Source organism: Crassostrea angulata, chromosome 2 (assembly GCF_025612915.1).
Source record: "Crassostrea angulata isolate pt1a10 chromosome 2, ASM2561291v2, whole genome shotgun sequence".
In the NCBI taxonomy this organism is placed as follows: Eukaryota; Metazoa; Mollusca; class Bivalvia; order Ostreida; family Ostreidae; genus Magallana; species Magallana angulata.
The window spans coordinates 14382378-14406320 of NC_069112.1; the positions used below are offsets into that span (position 1 = coordinate 14382378).

At 33.3% G+C, this 23943-nt stretch overlaps 1 protein-coding gene and 1 pseudogene across 1 annotated transcript in view; one reads left to right on the forward strand and one right to left on the reverse strand.

Moving 5' to 3' along the window:
• Positions 1-23943, forward strand: part of LOC128173926 (cell death abnormality protein 1-like) — a 97762-nt gene that overhangs the window by 37969 nt on the left and 35850 nt on the right. The window contains exon 11 of the mRNA XM_052839593.1: positions 17718-17855. Within this exon, the coding sequence (XP_052695553.1) occupies positions 17718-17855 (138 nt within the window). The remainder of the gene's footprint in view (positions 1-17717; positions 17856-23943) is intronic.
• On the reverse strand, positions 802-6309 carry LOC128171824 (uncharacterized; annotated as a pseudogene).

Genomic DNA, 23943 nt, shown 5'->3' on the forward strand with positions numbered 1-23943 from the left:
AACAGCGTTCACATGGCAACCATGAATTGCCTTAGTTACCAATTAAATAACTTCCATTTCGACCTCGATTTCATACTGAAAAGAAAGCAATGTATTAAAAAAACTTTTTAATAAATTAGTTTTTATCAGTGTTCATTAATTTGTGTTTCCATGTTACCAATAAAACATTCCATAGCAACCATATAAATATAGAAAGCTCTGCAAATGCTTCATTTTTTTTGGCCGGGGGGGGGGGGGGGGCTTAAGATAGTATTGATCTCAGTTCTCGACACCTTAGAAGATTTTTTGTGTAACCATTTGCTAAACATATACATGTAGAATCAAGCAGTTCAACAGATATGAGTGAGTGTTCTGTTAATAAATAAATATGGAAACTTCTTGTCCATTTTCTAATATGGTACTTACCATAAATTGCTTATTAATCATCCTATGTATGTATGTATGTATGTATGGTATGCATGGTATGGTATGTATGTATGTATGTATGTATGTATGGTATGCATGGTATGGTATGGTATGTATGTATGTATGTATGTAATGTATGTATGGTAATGTATGGTAATGTATGGTATGGTATGGTATGGTATGGAATGTATGTATGTATGTATGCATGTATGTATGTATGTATGTATGTATGTTTGTATGTATGTATGTATGTATGTATGTATGTATATATGTATGTATGTATGTGAGCTGGAAGGCGAATACCAGTTCCTGCCTGTGTTTGTGTTGCTGTGAGAAGACGTTTTCCTGAGACAAGCGGACAATACAGAGGTTATCTTTCTGCTAATTCTGATGACTCTGAATAAAATTGAATGAATTCATTTATTCTCACCTTTCTTTTTTCTGCTTTGCATCTTAGCTAAAAGGATTCGTGATCCTGGATTTGTTTCCCCAGAACGATTCTTGGCAATTGAATCTAAAGAAAGCGATTTTCTGCTCTTTCTGAATTTGGTTTCAGAAACGCCATATGTTGCTCTCATGCAAGCAGCCATCAGTTCTGAAAAATTATACCTTGTGATAAGTATTTCAGAAATTTAATGTAAATTTGTACAGTATATTGAACTTAGATATATAAAGTATATGCATGTACATGACTCTGCATATGATGCTCCTCAAGATATAAGCATATTCACATAAATGTTGTAGTTCTGAAAATCACATAGAGGAGACCCATGCCATATGATTTACTATAAACAAATGATCTAATGTGAAAGAATTTCTAATGACATGCAATCAAAAATTTAAAAGCTATGAGAAAATCTGACTAATTATGGTGTGTCTAAAATTAATTAATGGTCTTTTAATTGACAGCTCAACATAAGTATTGCCATAATAAAGATTTAACATTTAAACAAATACAGATTCTTATTAAATAATTTTATCATCACAAATTTTTTATGTTTCTAACCTGGTATATATTTAAAATCTTTTGGTGCTTTCTCCTCATATGCAACCCACTGTTTGGTCCTCCTGGATATCTGGCCTTTAGCATACACTTGTCCATCCTGTCCAACCAATGGCATCCTTCCAAGGTGGTTGTTGTGGTCCATGACAGCCTGCATGTTCCTAATATGATAGGCGTCATAGCCATAGGATTTCTGTTTTGGACAGTTATGAAGAAGTGTATGGCTAAAAAAAGTTTTCCACAGCCCATGTTTGTTAAGAGTTGTTAAAAAGGATTAATTAATTTAGTAAGTCAGATCAAACAAGATACCTGTGAGCCAATGCTCACAAGTGATACCCCCTACTCGAATGTGAATATGCAAAATAAGCAAAGTCGACATTTAACAGAAAGTTAGCATCCGATCGGTACAAAAATATATCCCACAATATGGCATGCCTTTACAAATAGTGTGTTCAATTTTCAAGCATCTGCGATAAATAGTTGCTGAGGAAAATGCGACAGAAATTGTTGTTACGGACGGACAGACAGAAGGACAGACACACAGGGTAAAACAGCATACCCCCTTCTCCTTCGGAGCGGGGGTATAATAAACACAATGATATATATGCATAAACCTTTACAGCATGGAATAAGAAGCAAAGTTATGTAGACCTACCGGTACATGAAAGTGGACTGATTCAATATGCACATAAAAGTTTTACTTTTGAATGTTGAAAAAACAAATGAACTAACCGTAGATTCTTGAAAACCACCGAGTCTCTCTGCAGCCAATTGCTACATTCGGCTACATGTTCCTCGGAATGTCGACAACTAAAGCGATTAAATTGTAAACTAAGTGCCAATTTCTTCTTGTCGATGTTTCCAATCTTTTACTGAATGAAATGGTGCCAGAAAAAAGAATTAATTGTATGTTGCTTATGAAAGAAAAAAACATCCAATCAGACCCAACCTAAAAGAAAGTAAACCCCAATTAAACCCTGGGTTTACTTTTGGGGTTTACTCTGGGTGTACTCGGAGTTTACTAGAGCAGACCAGAGTGGTCACAGAGAGTAAACCCCGATAAGAAATAGACCCCAGAAAGCGGATGCTATATGTGTATTTAGAATGTACAAGGGGTGGGGCTTACAGGCGGTAAGACAAGTAAGGTAAAAGACAGATCTGCTTCACACTTCAGTGCATAAATTGGACCCCAAATTCAATATACCAGATTAAACCCACAGTGGACCAAGAGTAAACCCAGAGCGGACACAAATATTTAAAAAGAAAACCCAAGCTAAACCAAAAGTAAACTCCAAAAATAAACCCGAGGTTTACTTGGGGTCTACTATGGTGTTAGGTTGGGTCTGATCGTAACTGTATATGATATAAGTCAATAAAAATTTTAAATCATATTTACCGTCCACCTGCCCACACATGTTTATTGTTGATATGGTGCGGGATCCCCATCCTTCTCTTCAACAGACGCTCGACACTGCCTTTACAAGTACTGCAGCACCACCAAAAATGATTCACAATATGCCGTATCCATTGCATCAGTCCCCTGCATCCTGGTTTCTTGGCAATATCAGAAAGAGATGTTGTGAGCTTCTTGGCCTTATGCCAAATGTCCAAGCTGTGCTGCAGGTGCTTGTAAGGTTCTGATTCTACAATTAATTTTATTTAGAGAAATAGAGATTACTGAAAATGTGAATACCAGGACACAATTGTCAATTCACATATGATTTCATTATTAGTCCTAAGTTTAACATCACTCTTGGGGCTAAAATGAAAATTGTAGTGTCATATTGTTTACCGGGATATATAAGAAATAGTGAGTAAATGTCAAAACATTTAAAAAAAATTAAAAGACACATGCAAGCTATTCAATGATTGAGGAAACTAAAATGTTGAGTAGCGGTCATTCTTTTGATTTTATGATTGCATACATACATGTACTCGTACGTTATTTTATGTTTAAACATTATTTGTTGGTTTTCCTAATGTTTCCCTGAATACGTCAATAGAATTTTCAAGAAATTTATGCATGGCATTTTATCAACAGCTAGGCAATATAAAGTAACTGAAGTTGCATGTATAATTGAATAAGACAGATAAAGTATTTGCAATTCTATTAATAAAATCAACCTTTTGTCACACAGATGACTGAGATGTATACTTACTCAACAAAGAAATTATGTTTCTACTCGCATCAGAAATGATTTCCCATATAACAAGAGGAGAGTTAGTAAGTAGATGTTGTAGTCCTCTGTCAATGAGAAGCCTTTCCATCTTGGAACTGTGCCTGTCAACACCCTGGAATCTCCCACTTCCATGTGTATTATGGCTTTGGTGTTAGATTCCATAAATACTGCAGTTGATCTACTTGCACAAAATCCTGAAAGCATAATCATGGAAACATTTGTTTTTGGATTCAAAATTCTATAATTTGGAATTTACCTGATCAAAAATATCAAACATAGTTTCTTAAAAAAAAGAAAAAGGTACAACAGGCATATATCAGTTTGGCGCTTCATCGTTTGTTGTAAATGTTAGTAATTTACAATTTTAAATATTTACCAGGAGAGTCAAATCGTACATCTACAGCCACACTAAGTGGTAAACCTCCCAACTTCTTGTACACATCTGAAATGTGCTTCTGGAACTTCTCCTCTATTGCAGTCTGTAAAAAGCATGTAAAAAAAATGTTACTTTGTTTATCTGTTTATTCTATAAACTTCAAGATCAATACTAAATTTATTATACCGGTAGTTAATATTTACCCTATACTGAAGTTGCATCTTGTAAAATTGGCGGGAAGATCGAACAACAAGGTTTATAAATTTGGCACCTAGGACAAATTTTTCCCAAGAAGCACCTAAAAATTAAAATATTCACAAAGAACTGTGACAAATTCCAGATATTATCCATAAAGTAATCAAGGACACCCTGACAGACACTGTGCATATTCTTTATTCCTTATTGACCAAAGGAGCCATGCGGCTCAGAGGTATATAATACACACAATTAACAGGAGAAGTGCAGAGGATTCTACAATATCATTAATATATAATATAAATGTAAATAAATGTAAGACAGATATCATAAGGAATTAACATATTAAATTCTCTCTCACTCAGCTTCAAAGCTTTCAATAAATGATGACAAAGTTTTTGAATAGATTTGAAGTTATCATAAGTAAACAACTGTATATAATAGCCTGTCTGATGTGTGCATCTGCAAGTACGGAAATAAACACATCCATTAGGCAGTTAGAAATTGTAATGGTAAATAATGGTTATTAGACCCTTTTTCCTCACAAATCTAAAATGAAATCAATGTCAAAATATATTATCTTCATTTTAAAACACAATCAAGAACATATACATAATTATATTAATTAGCTTCCTACTTGTGAGAAGCACCATGAGTTGTAGTAAAATACTTATAAAACTTCTGCCCTCATAAAATGGTGTGAAAATCCATTTTCCTGGATGGCCATTCTAAAAAATAATATACATAAAGATAAACATGTACATGTGGTGTCCGAATATAAATAATTCAACATTTATTCATAGAGTAAAAAATTAATCATCAAAACCCTCAAACCACGAAAAAATATACTTTCAAGTCACATAAAAATACAATGTATTTCAAGCATCACATGAAATATGCTCTGTTGACTTCTTCCTAATTAGAAAGAAATAGTTCAATACCATATAAGGTTTTTTTAATTTTATATAAAGAAAGTGTTGTGTAAAACAACTTTATATAATCATGCATTGATACATTTTGCAAACAGCATCAAAGAAATGGGTACAACTTAATTCAGTTAATGTGATCAACAAATATTAGAATTTTATCAGTAAGGAGTATTATGTAATCTTACACAGCAAAGGAATTTATACTTCACTCCTGCTAGTATCTTTTCTCCTTCGACAACTGTTGATGGGTCGATGGGCTCCCCACACTGCTCACATGTTGTCCTCTTGATGAGACTCACAAGAGCACCCTCACCAACAACAAATCTCCTCTCTCTCTTAGAAGAGAGTATTCATCTTCATTGTTTTCTCTAGAAATATTGATAAAATTTTACATACATGTAATTATATGTACCTTATGATATTTTAAAAAAAACATGCACTAATACAAAACTTACTGAATCGTGTTATAATGGGTTTATCTATGGTCATTATAGTATACCTTGTAGCAAAATAAATATTATGCATTGTATATGCAAACAAATATGAAGTACATTTGAATGCTAAGTCCAGGTGGTTACATCATCTATATTTGTACATTAATACATATTAGTAGTTTATACCGTGTCTCATTCCACATTTCATTTCCATCTTCATACTCCTACTCCTCTTGCTCCTCTTCCAATGATTCCTTGTCACCAAAGATCTCTCTGATCAATTCATTGACTTCATCGTCATCCTAGGAGGAACATACATGTAAATATTACATAACAACATCTCAAAATAACCTGTTGAAAAGAAATTAATTTTATTACAAAGATATTATACTGGTTAACTATATTATCAATATTTGATCAATTTCATTGAAGCAACTAAAAACCTAATCAGGCATCCTGAGATTAGTACATGTAGTAAGTTTTATTTTTTTTAAATAAAGTTTTGTGCATCTTTTTTTTTCTCATTAAAATATGGTTTAATTGACTGGGAAAACTACTGGAATATGTTTTATTATGCACATACGTAGCATAACCATATCGTTTAAAAGCGGTAACAAAATCCGATATAAAATCGGACCAAGCAGCTTTATTTTTATAATATATACTTCTGAGCTATTATTATCTTCATCTATCTCCATATTCTCCACAAGTTGGTCTTCCATGTTTAAAAGATGAAAAACCTACAAAAATTACTAAATTGCGGATATGATGTCTAGATAAAAGTCATTATAAATTTACTGGCATAGGCTAATAACAACCATTTCTCACCAGTGCATTGTAACACAACTATTCCTCATAAAATAACGTGTTGGTGTGAACTAATACATGTAGCCATATGATATAAGGTCAGTTTGATCTCCTTCTCCTACATGCAACTATAGGGGAAGGACTGGTCCAAGGCCACTATTGTTGTAAAAGTATGCTTCGTGATCGTAAATATAATATAGAATTAGTATCAATGTTAATCAATGCTCACATTATAAGTAACATCATTCAGTTATATAGCCTATTTGAAATGCATAGTAACGACTGCAATGAATGCACTGCGCAAAACATGAGAGATATCATATGGGTAACATTACAATTTACATGTGAATCGCGTAAATTGAGATGGGATGGCATGCATCTTATATCATTTTAAAAACCAAATAATATGAAAACATGTTATTTTATTGAATGTGCATTAGATGTCGCGCTAACAAAACACGAAACAGCTATATGTAACTTATCTTTCTGCGTTTGGGACTTCAAAGAAATTTCCCTGTTTATAAATTACTTCTCCCCAAATCGAACTTTCGGTTTCAGAATACCGGTCTTGCGCAGTGTTCATTTTATAGCAGTTCGAGCACGGATAATGGCTGCATGACGAGGTTGTTTTTATAAACTAATAAAAATGTGGTAATTGTTTAGGAATTGTGTCGGAAACACTTCGTACTTACTTTGTATCGTATTCGGGTGCTACAACTATACTCGCTATCTTCTGTATCACCAGGAATCCACGCAATGTATCTTCTTCTAATTTGTCTACCAGTGAACGCGACTGTGTTCGAAAGAAGGAGAAATGGCCAGCGTATCTCTTTATATAACCTCTGTCTGCACGAAATTCATGTTATTTTGTGGATAAGAGTGGTACTTGTTTATTTTTTGTTATTCAGTTCGGAATTTCACTGACTTTACTTTTGACACGTACTCCTCGAGATGTTTACATCTCGACCACACTCGACTAGAATCAGTCACGCATAGCGAACCTTTAGAGTAACCCCCGATTTTAGAACTCTAAGCGGTATTAAATATTCTAACTGGCTATTTAAATCGCGGCGCTTCAGCTTTAATGTGTGTTTGAATGTTTGTTATTATCCCCTCGCGCAACTTGTTGCGAGGGGGGTATAGCATCGCTGCTGTGCGTGCGTGTGTATGTATGTATGTGTGTGTGTGTGTGTGTGTGTGTGTGTGTGTGTGTGTGTGTGTGCGTGTGCGTGTGCGTGTGTGTGTGTGTGTGTGTGTCCATTTCAGCCTTTTTAGCAAGATTCAAAGAAAACCCTGGCATGCATGTTATCAAACTTCGTACACTTCATAAGCATGCTAGAAGGACAACCCCTTTTTATTTTCAAGGAATTCAGTTGTATAGTATTTAAAATATCATTAAAATTACAACACTTAGAATTTTATGTACGAATTCCGGTTCGTGAAGGTATTCATTTTAAATCAACGACTTTATAATTTGTTGAATGTAAGGCTTGTAAAGGTAAGAGGCTAACGTTTTTGAGAAATGGGGAGTTGGAAGGAAATGAAAAATTGAAGCAAGTAGGAGATAAAGTTTATCCTAGTTTAATCAAACCAAGCAACCACCCAAGCCGAATTTTGGGCTATATTAAACGAAATACTCAGAGAAGAACAGGTTCATAATTCAGAAGAGACTTTGACGAATATCGTCAACATGATTAATGGGAATTTATTCATGTTAATTGCTGAAGATATGTTAGTATTTTAAAAATATTTGGGTTAAAATTACGACACGTAATTAGTAGTTATATACATTGCAAATTCATATTAGACTAGAGACGAGCTCCCTTGCAAGCAACGATTAGGTTTTCCGTCGAAGCTGCGTCATACTTCTGACGTATTACAAAAATTGATAGCTGGACAAAGTACAATATTAGATGTGTAAACACTGAGAAACAAAGTATTATATTTCTGTGACCTCGTAGATTTTACGGTGATAGAGAATTCGTCTGGATCTGCATCGGTCGTGTGCAGTACGAACCGGGTGAGGGAATGTTGGCGTAAAGTGTATAAGGTAAAAGGTTGGGGCGCGCTGTGTGCCGTAAGCTAAAACGAAGGGTAGGTTTGCCGTATTCCCGAAGGTCCACCAGTATACAGTTTCAGAGAAATAAACAGGCAATTGATGCAGGATTCCACATTTTTGGACGAGACTCAACGATGGCAACATTATAACAATTTAACAGACAGACATGTTACAAACAACTCGGATATGGCCAGAAGTGGCCTCTGGACTCAAGACTCTGGGAGAGTCGGACGTGGCCGGGGCTGGCCGCCGTATTCCAGACTGCGCATTGACAATTGTACATAACTATTTATAAGAATCTTAACAATGAGTATAAATTGACAGGTAATGATATAAGTAAGCTGAGTGAAAGGTTCACAGATATAAAATAATTAAATAAACTCAATGAGTCTTTGATGTCCAAGAAATGAAAATCTGATAATTGCACAATGTTGTTTTAAGAGATTAACAGTCCTTGAGACATGACACTCTGTCTCTTTGACATCACATACATTTGTATAAAGTCTGAAAAGTGTCAATCACTAAATAAAAAAGTAACTATGTAAGAAATAAACTGTGAGAAAAAATTACGAAACAGATGTTGAATTTTACAAGTAAAGTAAAAAAAAAATATAATTAAACAGTGCATTTTGCACGATGATACTACATGTTTATAAGCAAATACAAATCTTAACACGTTGTCTCTAGTTTGATTCGCAGCATTTTATTCACAGAGTGGGACTGTGGTTATGCCCGGTACGAAGGTAAAAAGACCATTGGCAAACGTTTTACATGCATTTTTATCGAACGCAAGCGCCAATGAATCTCTTAGTATATATGCGGAGATCCTGGAAATTTTACAAGGGGTTTTGAAGAATAATTTTGTATTTCGAGGAGGGGGGACATGCGCGGATCAGAAAATTATTCCGGGGTGGGGGTAGAAAAGTCAGACGGTTATTTGAGTTTGCCAAGGGGTGTCCGAGGCATATTTGGTAAGTTTATAATGTACACGTAATTGAAAGAAATTTCGCTGGGGGGGGGGGGGGTCTGGAACCCTTCCCCTTCTAGATCCGCGCACGGAGAAGACCGATGCCGGTAATTTTACTGTAATTTTAACCATTTTTATTTAATTATTCATGTTCATAATTATCAGAAAACCAATATTACCTTTCAAAGCAGTTAAAACTTAAAACTTAAGATACGAACCATTTAGTCTCGGTGAGTATTGCGTCCGCGTACGAAAATAAAGGCAATTTTCAAGAAATTCGGATGGACGATCTGTGTCCTAGATCGTCCATCCGATTCTCTTTCTGACTAAAAGCTATATACCTGCAGATAGAGATTGTCAAACTCTTATTGATTATGTCAATTTGTTTGTCTCAAAGAATCATTTTTTAAATCCTAAAAAAAAGAAAGAAATCGGGCTCAATGTTCAATGTTAGCATTTTACAATTTTATGGTCTAATAAAATTTCAAGAAAGAACTCTTCATAGCTTTATCCGAAATATTGCATGAAAAAAATTTACATCGCATTTTTTAAATTACAAAAGGATATTCAAAATGAACTTGGATTAACCGCTAACAAACAGGCATAAAGAGAGACTGAGAACCAATTTCTTCTCTTTTTTTTTTTTACATCAAAAGAAATTCAATCAAAATATATTTTTCCTTTAAATGCGTTAATGAAAATGTAAATCAGCAAGGGGTTCTTTTTCGTGCAAGCACCTACTTAACAGATTGTTTCACGGGTCTACAACGATGACAAATATCGAAAAAGCAATATTGTGAGTGAAGGATGAATGTGTAGTTTGTTTTTTAAGTTTATTTTTGATACATGTAATTATATTTATCTGGATCGGTTATGTTTGTTAGTTTGTTTTGTTTATTAAAGAGGGGAATAAAGAAATGAATAATTTCCAAGCACTTGGCATCGTTTTTGAAAGTGGGGGGGGGGGGGGGGGGGGGCTACTCATCCAACAAATCTTGACAAGCAAAATTTCACTCATAATTTCATGATTTTCATACCATTTTTTTTACATGCTACCAAAATGGGGGGGGGGGGGGGGGCAACTCCATGATAATTCAATTTGTTTATGTAAATTTTGTAAAAATAGTTGCTTCGAGAAAAAGTGGGGAGAGGACATCTTTATGTCATATAACATGTGAAACTGATTTCATTCCACCCACAAGCTTGAAATAATGAAATAATTTTAATGAAAACAATATAAATAGACGTCATAAATCCCATATCAAACGACAAATTACCACTTGATTCTGCGCGTCTTTTTAATGAATTTATAAACAGCGGCAAATTCTAAAATAATGTTATGTTAGGTAATGTTAGCTGCAAGTCTGTAGACCTTGTATGAAAAATTTCGGATGGTAGTCAATTTTTCCGGGATACAGACCGAGCGGTACATATATGCAGCTAAGGTAACTAAGAATGATTCCAATAAAATACTTTGTTGAGTAATGCAAGCTTTTAAGAAAGCCATACTTATATTTGTTTAAAATATAACACCCAAATACTTCGTCTTACATTCGCTATTTGAAGAACAAGCAGAACCAGTATCAGTCTGACCGGCCTCACCATATACATTGTTGGAATTTTATTGTCCTAGCATTGCATTGCTCTGCATGTACATAATTTCTTTTAAAAATTAAACACTTAAAGTGTTCATCTATATGGCAACACATAACGTACACACGTGATTCAAAATAACCCAGACGGAAAACGGTAAAGAATTCATCCATTGAGGCTACATTTTATAGAACTTGTAAAAAACACATTGCGGGTCTGAATGTTTGTTGATATGTCAATCTATCAATATACAGTTTGTTAATTATTTTCGATTGCTAAGGCTACAGCATATTTGATGAACATTGAACAACATTTTTTCCATGCCACTTTTTTCCATGGAAGATAGCGAATACAAGTATAAAGCATTTATAAAATTTATTTAATTACCTCTGTAGAATTGTGTATGGAATAAATAATTTATAAGTTGCTGCTGAAGGTTGTTTGGTATTTTCGTTTGTAGATGTTTTGCAAGTAAAAAACCTGAAACGCTGGGCAAGTCATAATTAATATCCCTAATAACCGTAACTTAAAACTAGCGGCTTTGGATTCAAATACTATCGTATACGAATATTAAGTTCACTTTTAAAATCATCTCCACGATGATAAGTATATTATATCCATCGCAAATCAGAATTTTCTTTTTTGCTTTAAAAGAATTGTTCTATCGGGAGCAATCCCGCGTTCGTTTAAATTGCCAGCGTACATTTGTCATGTCAGTAATACACATTGTGCTTTATATGACGGCCGTGTATACGTATTGTAGAAAAGTTGAGTTTAATTACCATGCATTGGAACCATTTTATTAACACATCTCCCAGTACTGAAACAATTCAAATGTCTCTGTTACAGTAACACAGTGGGGCGTTAAACGTGTACGTCCAGCTCTACAAGCACATGCACTGTCGTCTAGGCGACGGCCTGAATACAGCTAGCGACTCTCCTATCGATCTCGTAATGCATCTAAATATAGACAGGGACACAGTTATGAAACAAACAACAAAAATAAGGTCGAAGAGGTTTATCTATATGAAATGAAAATGTACATATGTATAAAAAACTTTGGAAATTTTATGTGGAATTATTTTGTGCGCTACATGTATCAGTTAGTGCATTACAAGAAGCCCTTTCATAACCTCATAAACGTGCGCACCCCCACAAAAAATGGACCGAACTGACAACATTTGTTTCTGCAAATACTGACTATAAATTACGAAAACATTAAATTGAATACTATAGAAGTATTCAAAATTAATTTCTTTACAACTTTGCTTCAATAATGCATTAGAAATGTTTATTCCTTTTTAAGTTATTGACAAGAAACTTTGGACGCCTCTAACTCCCTAATTATAAGGGCCAGCCCCTTTTTCGGTATACCGAATGAAAGGTCTGGGTAAGACCAAGAACTTTTAAAATACATGTTATAATAAATTTTTATCAGGTAGAAAACTAACACGGAAAATACGCGAATTTTTTTGATTTTTTTTTCTTACCTTTGTTTCAACATCTATACCACCCCTTTTAATTGCATATAAATAATAAATAAAATATATCTCGCACAAATTCAATGTATTAGCTTCCAAACCAGCCCATCTTTGTGACTCTGCCAGTCATCGTTAAAGCTAAACCCCCAGGACAAAAGAAGTCGTTAAATTTTACTAAAAGGGGAATAACTCAAAACCGGATAGGGATTTTCCTCAACTCAAATATGCAACGACAACATCACGCGGCATGTTATCAGTCCTGAAAATTTCAAAACAATCGGTGAACAAACGAGCGAGATATTAAGGATCAAAGTTGGCGTCTAGAAGAAAAAAAAAATAAGAAATTTGAAAAATTTTCAGAATAATAGTAAGGTTTTCCGCTGAGAGCGGAAAACCTTAAAAACATAACGAAGCGGTGATTTTTAGTTCAGAATAGCACTTTGTTGCATAGATTTGTAACAAAAATTGCTTCAATTAGCAAGAGATATCTTTCTTTACCATAGACTATTGAAGGTTTTACATGCTTGTTTTACATACAGTATATGATAAATTGAAACAGTTTCTATTTAATCAGAAAGGTTTTCTGTTTTTAAATTTGGATAAGAACCTGTATATCAGGTTTTTTTCCGCGTGTATTCAATTTCCGCTTTGTTCGCGACGATTATTGAATAGCGGAAAATATATCAGCTTAAATTTGATACAAAGTTTTGTTTTTAAAATATAGTTCTTTCTTTCCTTATGAGGTAAACAGGTATGTAAGAGTACAATGAATGCGGGATCGGAGGACAAGCGGCAAATAACAGGCATATAAGCCTCGTATTTTATTGAATAATTTGACAAGATAATTAAAACGGTCTCTTTTCTTGCGTAAAGTGATGTCTAATTAGACTTGAGCTACTGGTATATAAAACGGTACATGATCTTTTTATCCATGACTGTTTGCGTCTCTGAACATAATTATCGGTAATTATATAACATTAAGAAAATCGTGTAAATGGTTTAATTGTCCGAATATTTCATTATAAAGAGCGGTAATTTAGATACTTTTACCCTCTTATTTCACAGGTTTAAACAATCTAGAATTATGTTTTCATTATGACTTTGAAATAGGGAAAATTTTATTCGCGTAAATTTTACCGTTCTAGGTTCTATATTGCGGAAAAAACATGACGCGGAAAAAACCTGATATACTACGAAAGCCGAGAAGGATCATTCGAGATTCGAATATGTAAACCTGTTGTAAGAGCATTTTATTACAGATGTATAACACAAAAAGGGGATCAAATGATCTCCCAGTAATTGGTATGATCTCAATATAGGAATATAGTCTTGAATGAAATGTAAATAAATATCATTCTTTCTTAATTTTGTTGTTCCATAAATAAAAGTATGAACGATGATAATTAAGTCTAGAGTTTGCAATTATTTGGTCACGTTTTTCTCAATTATAATTCCTTCACCTTTGTGAACGAGCTAGAGAGAGAGAGAGAGAGAGAGAGAGAGAGAGAGAGAGAGAGAGAGAGAGAGAGAGAGAGAGAGAGAGAGAGAGAGAGAGAGCAAAATTGCATCTAAAATTCTCTGGCTTGAAACATCAAACACGTACTGTTCATGTATTGAAATAGTATATAAAATTTAGTAATATTTTTAAAAAATCAATCCATTGGGGAGGGGAAGGGTTATACATGTATACATTGCCTCATTAAAATTTTGATAAATATGATTCGCTTCTTACATCTTTTTGTAAAAGTTTTCTTTACTTTTTTTCACGTTTGGGTTTAGTTCGTTCTGTTCAAATTTCCTTTTTTATAATTGAATATTAAATAAATGTCGCCTTTCAACAGAAATTGGGGCCCAGCACTGCTTCCCTTATTGCTACATGCCTTGATAATTGTGAGTTTTAACAGAAACAAACTGAGATTATTTTCTACAGAAGTTATCTCTCTTATCAGAGGGATATTCCACCTTAAGACTAAAAATTAAGTAAACATGTCAAGCGTTGTCTTTTATCAAAAGTTCTTGATAACACAATTACTTTTCATTTAAACAGAATCTGCTACTAATGCTAATAATACTGTCACAAGGGATTGAATTTTATAACATCGGTACAACATGTGTTGGTTTTCAGTAAAGTTGTAATAGATTATTTTTTTAAAAATCATGATTTTATATAATATATACAACTACATAGGTATATTACGTTATACACTGTAAAACAATTCTATATTTTAACAAATTGAGTATGGCAATTTATGCTTTTGACAGATTTGATTGTATGACCAGTTATATTGATTAACCCAACCCTCTTTACAATAATGACATATTATAATTATTTTAACAGCAAGCTCGGATTTTGCAGCTGGCAAAGTTAATGAGTATGTTTCAACTACGCCAGTGACTTGCGATGTTACAAGTATATTTCACCTGCGCCAGAGAATCGCATCCTGTTCTGCAGAATCCCGTTATGCTCTGAATTTAAACTGATGAAAACAATCTTTACCCATAAACCACACCTCTACTTTCACTTAAAATAAATTACATATTAAAATAAATGAAGCCTAATTATGATATGCATGTATAAATGTCCTTATAATATGGAATATAATCTCAATCCTTATTGTAAATAATTTGATATCGGAATATAACCATGCAACATCTTGTCAATTTCACTCTTCGGGGATTTCCTTACGTTCACTGTCTGTTTCTGGAAGGAGGCTGGTATCAGTGCCAGCCACGAATCTCACCATCTAAAGTGAAATGGATAAACACTGTATGGCGGACACTGTTAGAATGTCTTGATCTCAATTTTACTCTCAGTAAGTTTTCAACTGAATTGCACACAAACACTTCAAAGTGGTCTTCTGTAAAATTATCCAATACATAGTTTTTTGCCTCTTTTAACTGATAAATTCCAAATGTAATTTCTCTCAGCTTTTCCATGGACAGCATGGGAAATTCAGGCAAGGGAGCTGGTGTTCATATCAACTTTTGTTTTAGCAGTCATTCCTCTTCAACCATTTTTTGAACATTATTTCCCTTAAGACTTCTCTCCAATATTTTCTATGCTTTTTCTTTTGAGGAAGAATCCATGTCTGCTAAATGTGGACGGAAGCAGAAAAAAATAATGAACAAACGATGCGTACAAAATCGCCAATGTGTAGTATGAAGTGGTTGGAAGAATTTCCATTATTTAATCCCTAACTGTGCTGTCCTGACTGTTGCCTTTCTGGAGATATTGTGGCATTTTTACTTCATATCCCTCCTCTATGAGATATACAGATACACCCCTAAATTATCGGTATACTATAAAAATACCATTTTCATTCAGCCGGGATTTCATTCAATCAGTACTAGTTTTCAGAATATGTTTCGTGATTAAGCCATCATTGTTCTTTGCATAGTAAGGTCCTAAAATGAACAAAATATAATCATCAGTTCCGACAATGATCATAGGTTTAACTAAGGATCTATGTTTATGCAAGCTAAATAACATCCTTTGGAAGGTATAGTTTGAGCTCTTCTGGATGTATACATAGGTGCCATCCAAGACAATAATTGCAGCATAATCATCATGATTTGAGAATAATTATGTGGAAAGAGGTGTAGTATGACTGGAAACAAAATCTTTGTGATATATGTTGAGATCCAATGTGCAGGGGTACAAAATCTTCCATCAAACAATTCTTTCCAATGTGAATACATCTCTGAATCGGATATTTAAAGAGTGAAAATATAAAATCTTCCATCAAACAATTCTTTCCAATGTGAATACATCTCTGAATCGGATATTTAAAGAGTGAAAATATAACATCCAAAATATGGTTTGGTAAACCAGTTCTGAGCATCGTCAGTGAAATTGCAACGCAGGCGTTGATTGTCCGAAAACTGCTGTTTCTCTTAGTTGATAAATAGGATACAATGTCTTCAAAGTGTTCTTTTGTAATTTTAGTTAACCTGTAACATACACTGTCTGATAAAAGATGCACATTCTCAAAGTTAAAGCAACTGGAGAGGGCCAACGTTTTTCTTACATTTTCCAATAAAGTTACAAAATCAGTTCTGTTGAATGAAGTTTTTATTTATTTGGATGTTAGCAGCTTCAGTGATTCCTATGTAAATGACTTGTTAATCAAATGATTTAAACAACAACGTGCTTTGCTGTTTATAAATATTCCTTTTTCGATAAATGATTGTGTTCAGGCAATTAGAGGTACAACATATACGTTTTTCCTTTGCTGTTATAGTCTTTGCAATTCTTTAAAATGATTTTATAGAAATGTAAATACTTTCAGGGGAAATCATTACTATAAGGGAAGCTCAGGTCCTTTCGGTATATATAGAAATGAATGAATTGAAAAACCCTCTAAGCGTACTGAAGACATTGGTAAAAGTTTCAAGTCTCTATCTTATATGGTTTCAGATTATTAGTGATAACGAGCTTTTCATACAATAGGGGCAATAACTCTGTAATTATTTTAAGGTAGGAGCCAAGGGGCTACATTTCAAAATGTCTTAAGATGTCCTACTATATTCATGAACAAGTTTTTCTCTACCACCCTAAACAAAAAATATCTAAAAACTCATTAATTAAAGGCTTTCTTAGTTACTTTTACCTTTGACCTTTATGGCATTTTGTTTGGCCAAGGTAGACGCTTCTATTCCAAGTGGTCCGAGGTCTCTATGACAGATATTAAAAAAAGTTGGAAATGATTTTATAGAAATTTAAAAACTTTCAGGGGCAACAACTGATAGAAGGGGGGCTCAGATCCTTTCGGTATGTATAGATTGAAGAACCCTCTAAGTGTTATGAAGACATTGGTAACAGTTTCAAGTCTCTATCTCTTATGGTTTTAGAGGAGTAGCGATAACAAGCTTTTTTTTTACACAAGGGCAATAACTATGTAAGTCCTGGGAGGTATCAAGCAAAGGGTCATTTGGTACCATAACTTTTAATGCACAACGTAAAAATAATATTATTTCAATATCTCTTGAAACAAAAAAGCTGTCCCTGGAAAAAAAAGAGAAGAAAAAAAAAACCAGAAGAAATACAACGGTCTTTTACCTGAAAGGTGGAACGACCTTAAAGCATAAAGAAAACAAAAGGTCTTTCACCTGAAAGGTGGAAATACCTTATAATAAACATAAAAAATACAAAAGGTCCTTCACCTGAAAGATAGAGATTATACAAAGAGATCAGATGGTCAGGTAAACTTCGAAATATATGTATGGTTTATGAAATGAACTTAATGGTATGAAATGATGTATTCACGATTAATATTGTTTTTTCCAAGAGTGCCTGGATGGTTATTTTGGATCCGAGTGTCGAAACAAGTGCGGTTTTTGTTTGAATGTCAGCTATTGTCACCACATCAATGGAAGCTGTTTGAACGGATGTTCAAATGGATACAAGGGAGGGTGTTGCAATGAAGGTAAGCTGAATGAAAAAAATATACCAGAATCTTTTTTCTTCATTGTAAAATTTTATTTATTTGTGAAATAAAATTTGTAAAAGTTCAATTGTCAAATTAAAAAAAAAACTGTTCAATTCTGTAACTCCTATTAGTTGCATTTTAGATTTTTGCATTGATTTTTTTCCGAGTGTGTTAACTTTGTAGCCAAATACATCTATTTAAAAAAATGACTTTAAAAAAAATCACGATGTTTTAAGATGGTACTTTCTAATATTCAATTTCGAGACACTTGATACACTTTGAAAAACATGTAGCAATCGGAAATGATTTACCGTTTTTGATAGTTTGGAGGGACAATGAGAGATACAGTTACATTACAGTTATGTAATTAAAAATTATTTTCATAATAATATCTGTATATATTAAACCAGATTTTAACACGATTTCTACGTTGAATCAGCGTTGCATTTTGAGATTGAAGCCACGTTACATATTCAACGTTGCCTAAACTTACATATGCAACCTTTTTTCAACGTTGATTCAACGTTGATGTCTGACGTTGAAACAACGTTGTCTCAACGTTAAAATGCCTGCTGGGTTACAAAATCTTAATCTTTATTAATTTATTTGTAATAGACTTTATTTGCCTCAAATTAAACTGGTCACTCCCTTTTTATGATTTTGTTAGGAAAACAAAAATACTGGAACACTTCTGTTATTTATTTCTTTACGAAATATCAACTGAGAAATAGATATAGATCAAAACGGTCGAAAAATTTGATTTAAAATTCGTACCAAATTTTCGGGCGCAGGCAAGCTCAACGAAATGGCGACCCTTTCATACTATCCTACAAATATCAACCTAAATTTTCATAATTATATCTCTGATGGTCTCTGAACGTACGCATGCACAAAACCGGTCTTATAGAATTACAAAATCAGCCGTAAATCAGAACCGGAAATGATGTCATAAAATTTTTCCACAAAAGAATAAAACCAGGTAATGTACAATCATCTGTTAAAAGGTAGTTGAGATCCGACAAATAGTTTCTGAAATATCGCGTGCTCAAGATGTGAAAAAATAACTAGATGTACGACCTCGACAAGTATGTGTTTCGTGCGATTCCTTTTTTTAAATACTATCATTATATATCAATAAAATTTCAAATTAATTACCCCCCCCACTATAAGATTGAGTCAAAATTTAAAGACTTTGGCTCCAAAACAATCCTTATTACGTATTAATTGGGCGTGGTAATATTTTTTCTGATAAATATTATTCCGATAAACAACTTTGCTTCAAATATTCTCTACAAAATCATCATCGTTTAAAGGTGATTTGTAATAGAATTAATGAGTATATTGGCCCTAATTTAAAGAGACCAGTCCGTTTTTCTTTATTTCCTTAAAAAGGTCTTAAGTAAACCAACATTTTTGTTCTTACACCTATTTTAAATTGATGTTAATTTTTAATATAAAAATAATTGAATCTTTGAGGGACCATCCCTTCAGATCCTAAATGGGGACACACATTGGTGTTTTGATAAGTAGAATCGATAAGAGTCATCAATGCAGACATTTCCTTTTTACAATGCTTAACAAAATATAAATATGTTTCCTTCTCTACATATATTGAGTCAAAACTCAAGGACTAAAGTTCAAGGACTTTGGCCCCTAAATTCCAAACGTACGTATTAAATTGGTGTTATGATTTTTTAGCTCATGTGAGCTTTTCTGATCACATTCTGTCCGTCGTCCATCTGTCTCTCCGTGTGTAAACCTTTCACATTTTGACCTTCTTCTCTAAAACCGCTTGGCCAATTCAACCAAATTTGGCACAAAGCATCCTTATGGTAAGGCAAATATAAATTGCAGAAATGAAAGACCTATCTTTATTTGCAGCGGAGAAAGCCTCGAAACTGTAGAAAAAGGGGGTGCATTTTTAAAAATATTCTTCTCAAGAACTACTGAGTCAATGGGAAGGAAAATATGAATTGCAAAAATTAAGGGCTAATTCTGTTTCAAATTTGAGAAATTTACGAAAATAATAATAAGACAGAGAGAATAGGGGTCAATCAGTTTAACTTCGGGTTCGGTATTCCATATCTCAAAAACCTCTTTGAAGCGTATGAGAAATGGGTAAATCTGACAAAGATGAATTTGGTTGTTGTGGAACAGTAAGGAATATTTGAAACATGAAAGATGCATTAATGTCAATTTTGTGAAGTAAACTGAGATTTAATATTCCAGTGCGTTGACATTTTCACACTTGACGGTGTTTTAGCTTTTATAGGTCTTTCCACCTTTCAGGTGAAAGACCTTTTGTATTTCTTATGTTTTTTTTTATTATTAGGTCTTTCCACTTTTCAGGTGAAAGACCTTTTGTATTTCTTATGTTTTTATTATTGTTTTTTTTCTATTAGCTTTTTTATTTCAAGAGATATTGAAACAATTTTTTCTTTATGTTATTGGCCATTAAAAGTTATGGTACCAAATGACCCTTTGCTTGATAACTCCAAGAACTTACAAAGTGATTGCCCTTGTGTACGAAAAGCTTGTTATCGCTACTCCTCTGACACCATAAGAGATAGAGACTTGGAACTTTTTCCAATGCCTTCAGTACACTTAGAGGGTTCTTCAATCTATTTATACCGAAAGGATCTGAGCCCCCCTTCTAGTAGTTATTGCCCTTAAAAATATTTACATTTTTATAAAATCACTTCAAACTTTTTTTTATTATTTATCATAGAGACTTCGGACTACTTGGGATGGAAGCGTCTACCTTGGCCGAACAAAATGACATAAAGGTCAAGGGTCAAGGTCATCTAAAAATCTGTTAATTAATGAGTTTTTTTTTTATCTCTTTTGTTTAGGGTGGTAGAGAAAAACTTTTTCATAAATGTGGTAGAACATCTTAAGACATTTTGAAACGTAGCCCCTTGGCTTCTACCTTTAAATAGTTACAGAGTTGTTGCCCCTATTGTACGAAAAGCTTGTTATCGCTACTCCTCTGAAACCATAAGAGATAGAAACTTAGAACTTTTACTGATGTCTTCAGTACACTTTGATGATTTTTAATTCTATTCATACCGAAAGGATCTGAGCCCACTTCTAGTAGTTATTACCCCTGAAAGTATTTACATTTATATAAAATAACTTCCAACTATTTAATAGCTTACCATAGAGACTTCAGACCACTTGGGATGGAAGCGTCTATCTTGGCCAAACAAAATGACATAAAGGTCAAAGGTCAAGGTCATTTGGAAATTTCTTACTTATTGAGTTTTTAGATCTCTTTTGTTAAGGATGGTAGAGAAAAACTTGTTCATGGATGTAGTAGGACTTCTTGACACATTTCAAAATATAACCCTTGAACCCCTACCTTGAAACAATTATACAGTTATTGCCCTTTTTGTACAAAAATCTTTTTATCGCTATTTCTCATAAACCGTTAGAGATAAAGACTTGAAACTTTTACTAATGTATTCAGTTCTCTTAAAGGGTTGTTCATTTTATCAATACGTAGTAGAACAATTAGTCTACTAGTTTGATTTTCGTTTCGTTTTCATGAGTTACGGTTTGTACCTTAGGGGAACTATCGCCTGTATTTTGTAATTAATACGTATCAATCAAATATAGACATAAGATATAAGACAGCTGACTGTTACGTGCGGAAAATAAGATACATTAACAGGTACGGTACTTGAACAACTAAAATACAAATTCTAATGGTAATACGGTATTGGCTTTTCGTGATAGTTGATTACTGCAATGTGTTTTAGGCTAGATGTCAGTGTTTTCTTTAGTCTATTCAGTCTAAACGGAGATTAATTTTGCTGATGGAAATACTAAGTGTGTGTACATGAAGCAGAGACATAAATAATTGTTAGCTCACCTGAGGTGAAATATACAGAGAAATATCTTTAAAAATATTCCTCTCAAAAATCAATTGGCCAGAAAAGCTGTAACTTGTGTGGAAGCATCCTCAAGTAGTGTAGATTCAAGCTTGTCCAAACCAAGATCCCCGGGGGTACGGTGGGGCCCCAATGGGGGATCAAATTTTTAGATACAAATGTATAGAGAAAAATCATTAAAAATCTTCTTCTCAAAACCCGGTTAGCCAGAAAAACTGTAAGTTGTGTGGAAGCATCTTCAGGTAGTGTAGATTCAATATTTTTCAAATCATTATCCCTGGGGGTAAGGTGAAGCCACAATGGAGGGTCGAAACTTTTACATAGGAATTCATATGTTGTGTTGCTTATTAATTGTCTTAATATTATATCATAAATGTTCAAATAAATATTGTCATCCTTAAATTACCAAATAAATGATCGAGGTCATAAATCGGGAAAGGCTGTATCAGGATGAAAATAAGAGAAACAATAATCTGATTATCAGCTCTTCTCTTCATCACTCATGGTTTCAGTTCTTTACATTACTCTTATATTTTTCCGCATTGTGTCTTATATTAGGAATGACCTCGTTAACACATACCAGTGATGTTCTCATCTCTTGGAGGTTTGAAAAGTCTGTATTAAAAAAAAACCCTGATATTACCGGTACTATTACTTATAACATATTAGAAGGACTCATATGAAAGGATGATTTTAAGAAGCTACATATAGAAAAATAAAATTCCTATAGCCATATTATGAAAGTGTATGCAACATAGACAGACAGAACCTTATATAAATGGATTACTATATATAAAAATTTGATATCAGGTGAAACTTATCAATATTTTATTCTAATCTTGAAAATTTAAATTAATGTTACTTAACTTGACAATTTCATATCTTATATAACTGTGTATATTTAGAAATCCTACGTTTTCATGATTTGAAAATAATGGGAAAACAATAAGAATTTGTACCAATAATGAACACATCACATGAAATCTAAATATGATGTTAGCAATTCTATCAACCGATAAACCATGATATACTAATTTTTCTTTCAACTGTACTTTGATTTTTACAGTTCAATAAAGGTAAATATCAGTCAGCTGTTCAAATGATTTCACAATACAGAGAATCAACATTATCAGTGAATAAAAGATTAATTCTTCATGTTATGAACTATATGTGCTAAAAAAATCATCAATACAAACATATAACCTATTTCCTTACAAATGTACTGTTCAAGCTAATGTGCATGAAAGTGTTACACTAAAAAATCATTTTTTGGGTAAATGTTGGTAAATACGTTTGTCATATGCTAGAGTTAACACAGGGCCCTCTATGCGGTTAACCTTGCCATTTATCATGGTTAATTTCATTTGAGAAAATTCGAACTAAAATTGTGATCATTACAATTACAAACACTGACTGAATTAACAATGAATAATTTTTATGTTTGAACAAATTAGGATTATTGTGTAGCTATTCTGCACATAGGCTAGGCGATATTGTTTTCACGTGGATAATATACGAGCATAATAATCTGTAACGTTAACATAATACAATAGCTCATGTCATGATAAGACACCTACCATGCTTACTGCGTGCATATGGCAGGTTTAGATCACAGGAAACTGGTGTATGGTCTCGTCCTTTTTTTCCATTCCCTTTTTATGACACCCGACATCAGTTTGTGTTCGCAATATTCGTCATACACTAATAATATCATCAGTTTTTGTCATTCCGACTTGTTGTTTACATCGAGATTTGGAAAATTACCGGAAATCGGCGCAAGTATGTCGTAAATTTTAAGTTTGTAAATGATTAAAAAAGTAAAACCTTTTGATGTAAATGTTGATATAAATGATATTTTATGCAAATTCATAAACTTAAACATTTTATATCACTGTTTTAAACCTTAAATTAAGCAAATAAACCGTCGATATTGAAATACGACAGCTCATCGCCAGACGACAGTTCGCGTTGCGCAATGAACTTGTTTTTGTCATGTTCACATATCCATAAAGGAATTATGTAGCAAATATAACAATATTTTGGCATTCTATATTTAATCACGGGAAAAGTAATCCCGGTAATTATAATCTATTTGACATCATTTAAAAAAGGAGGTCAAGAGCTTGTTTAATGCCGTTTTTGGAGAGACTGTAGGCATTCTAGATATAATTCATTAGTCAAAAATGGACAAA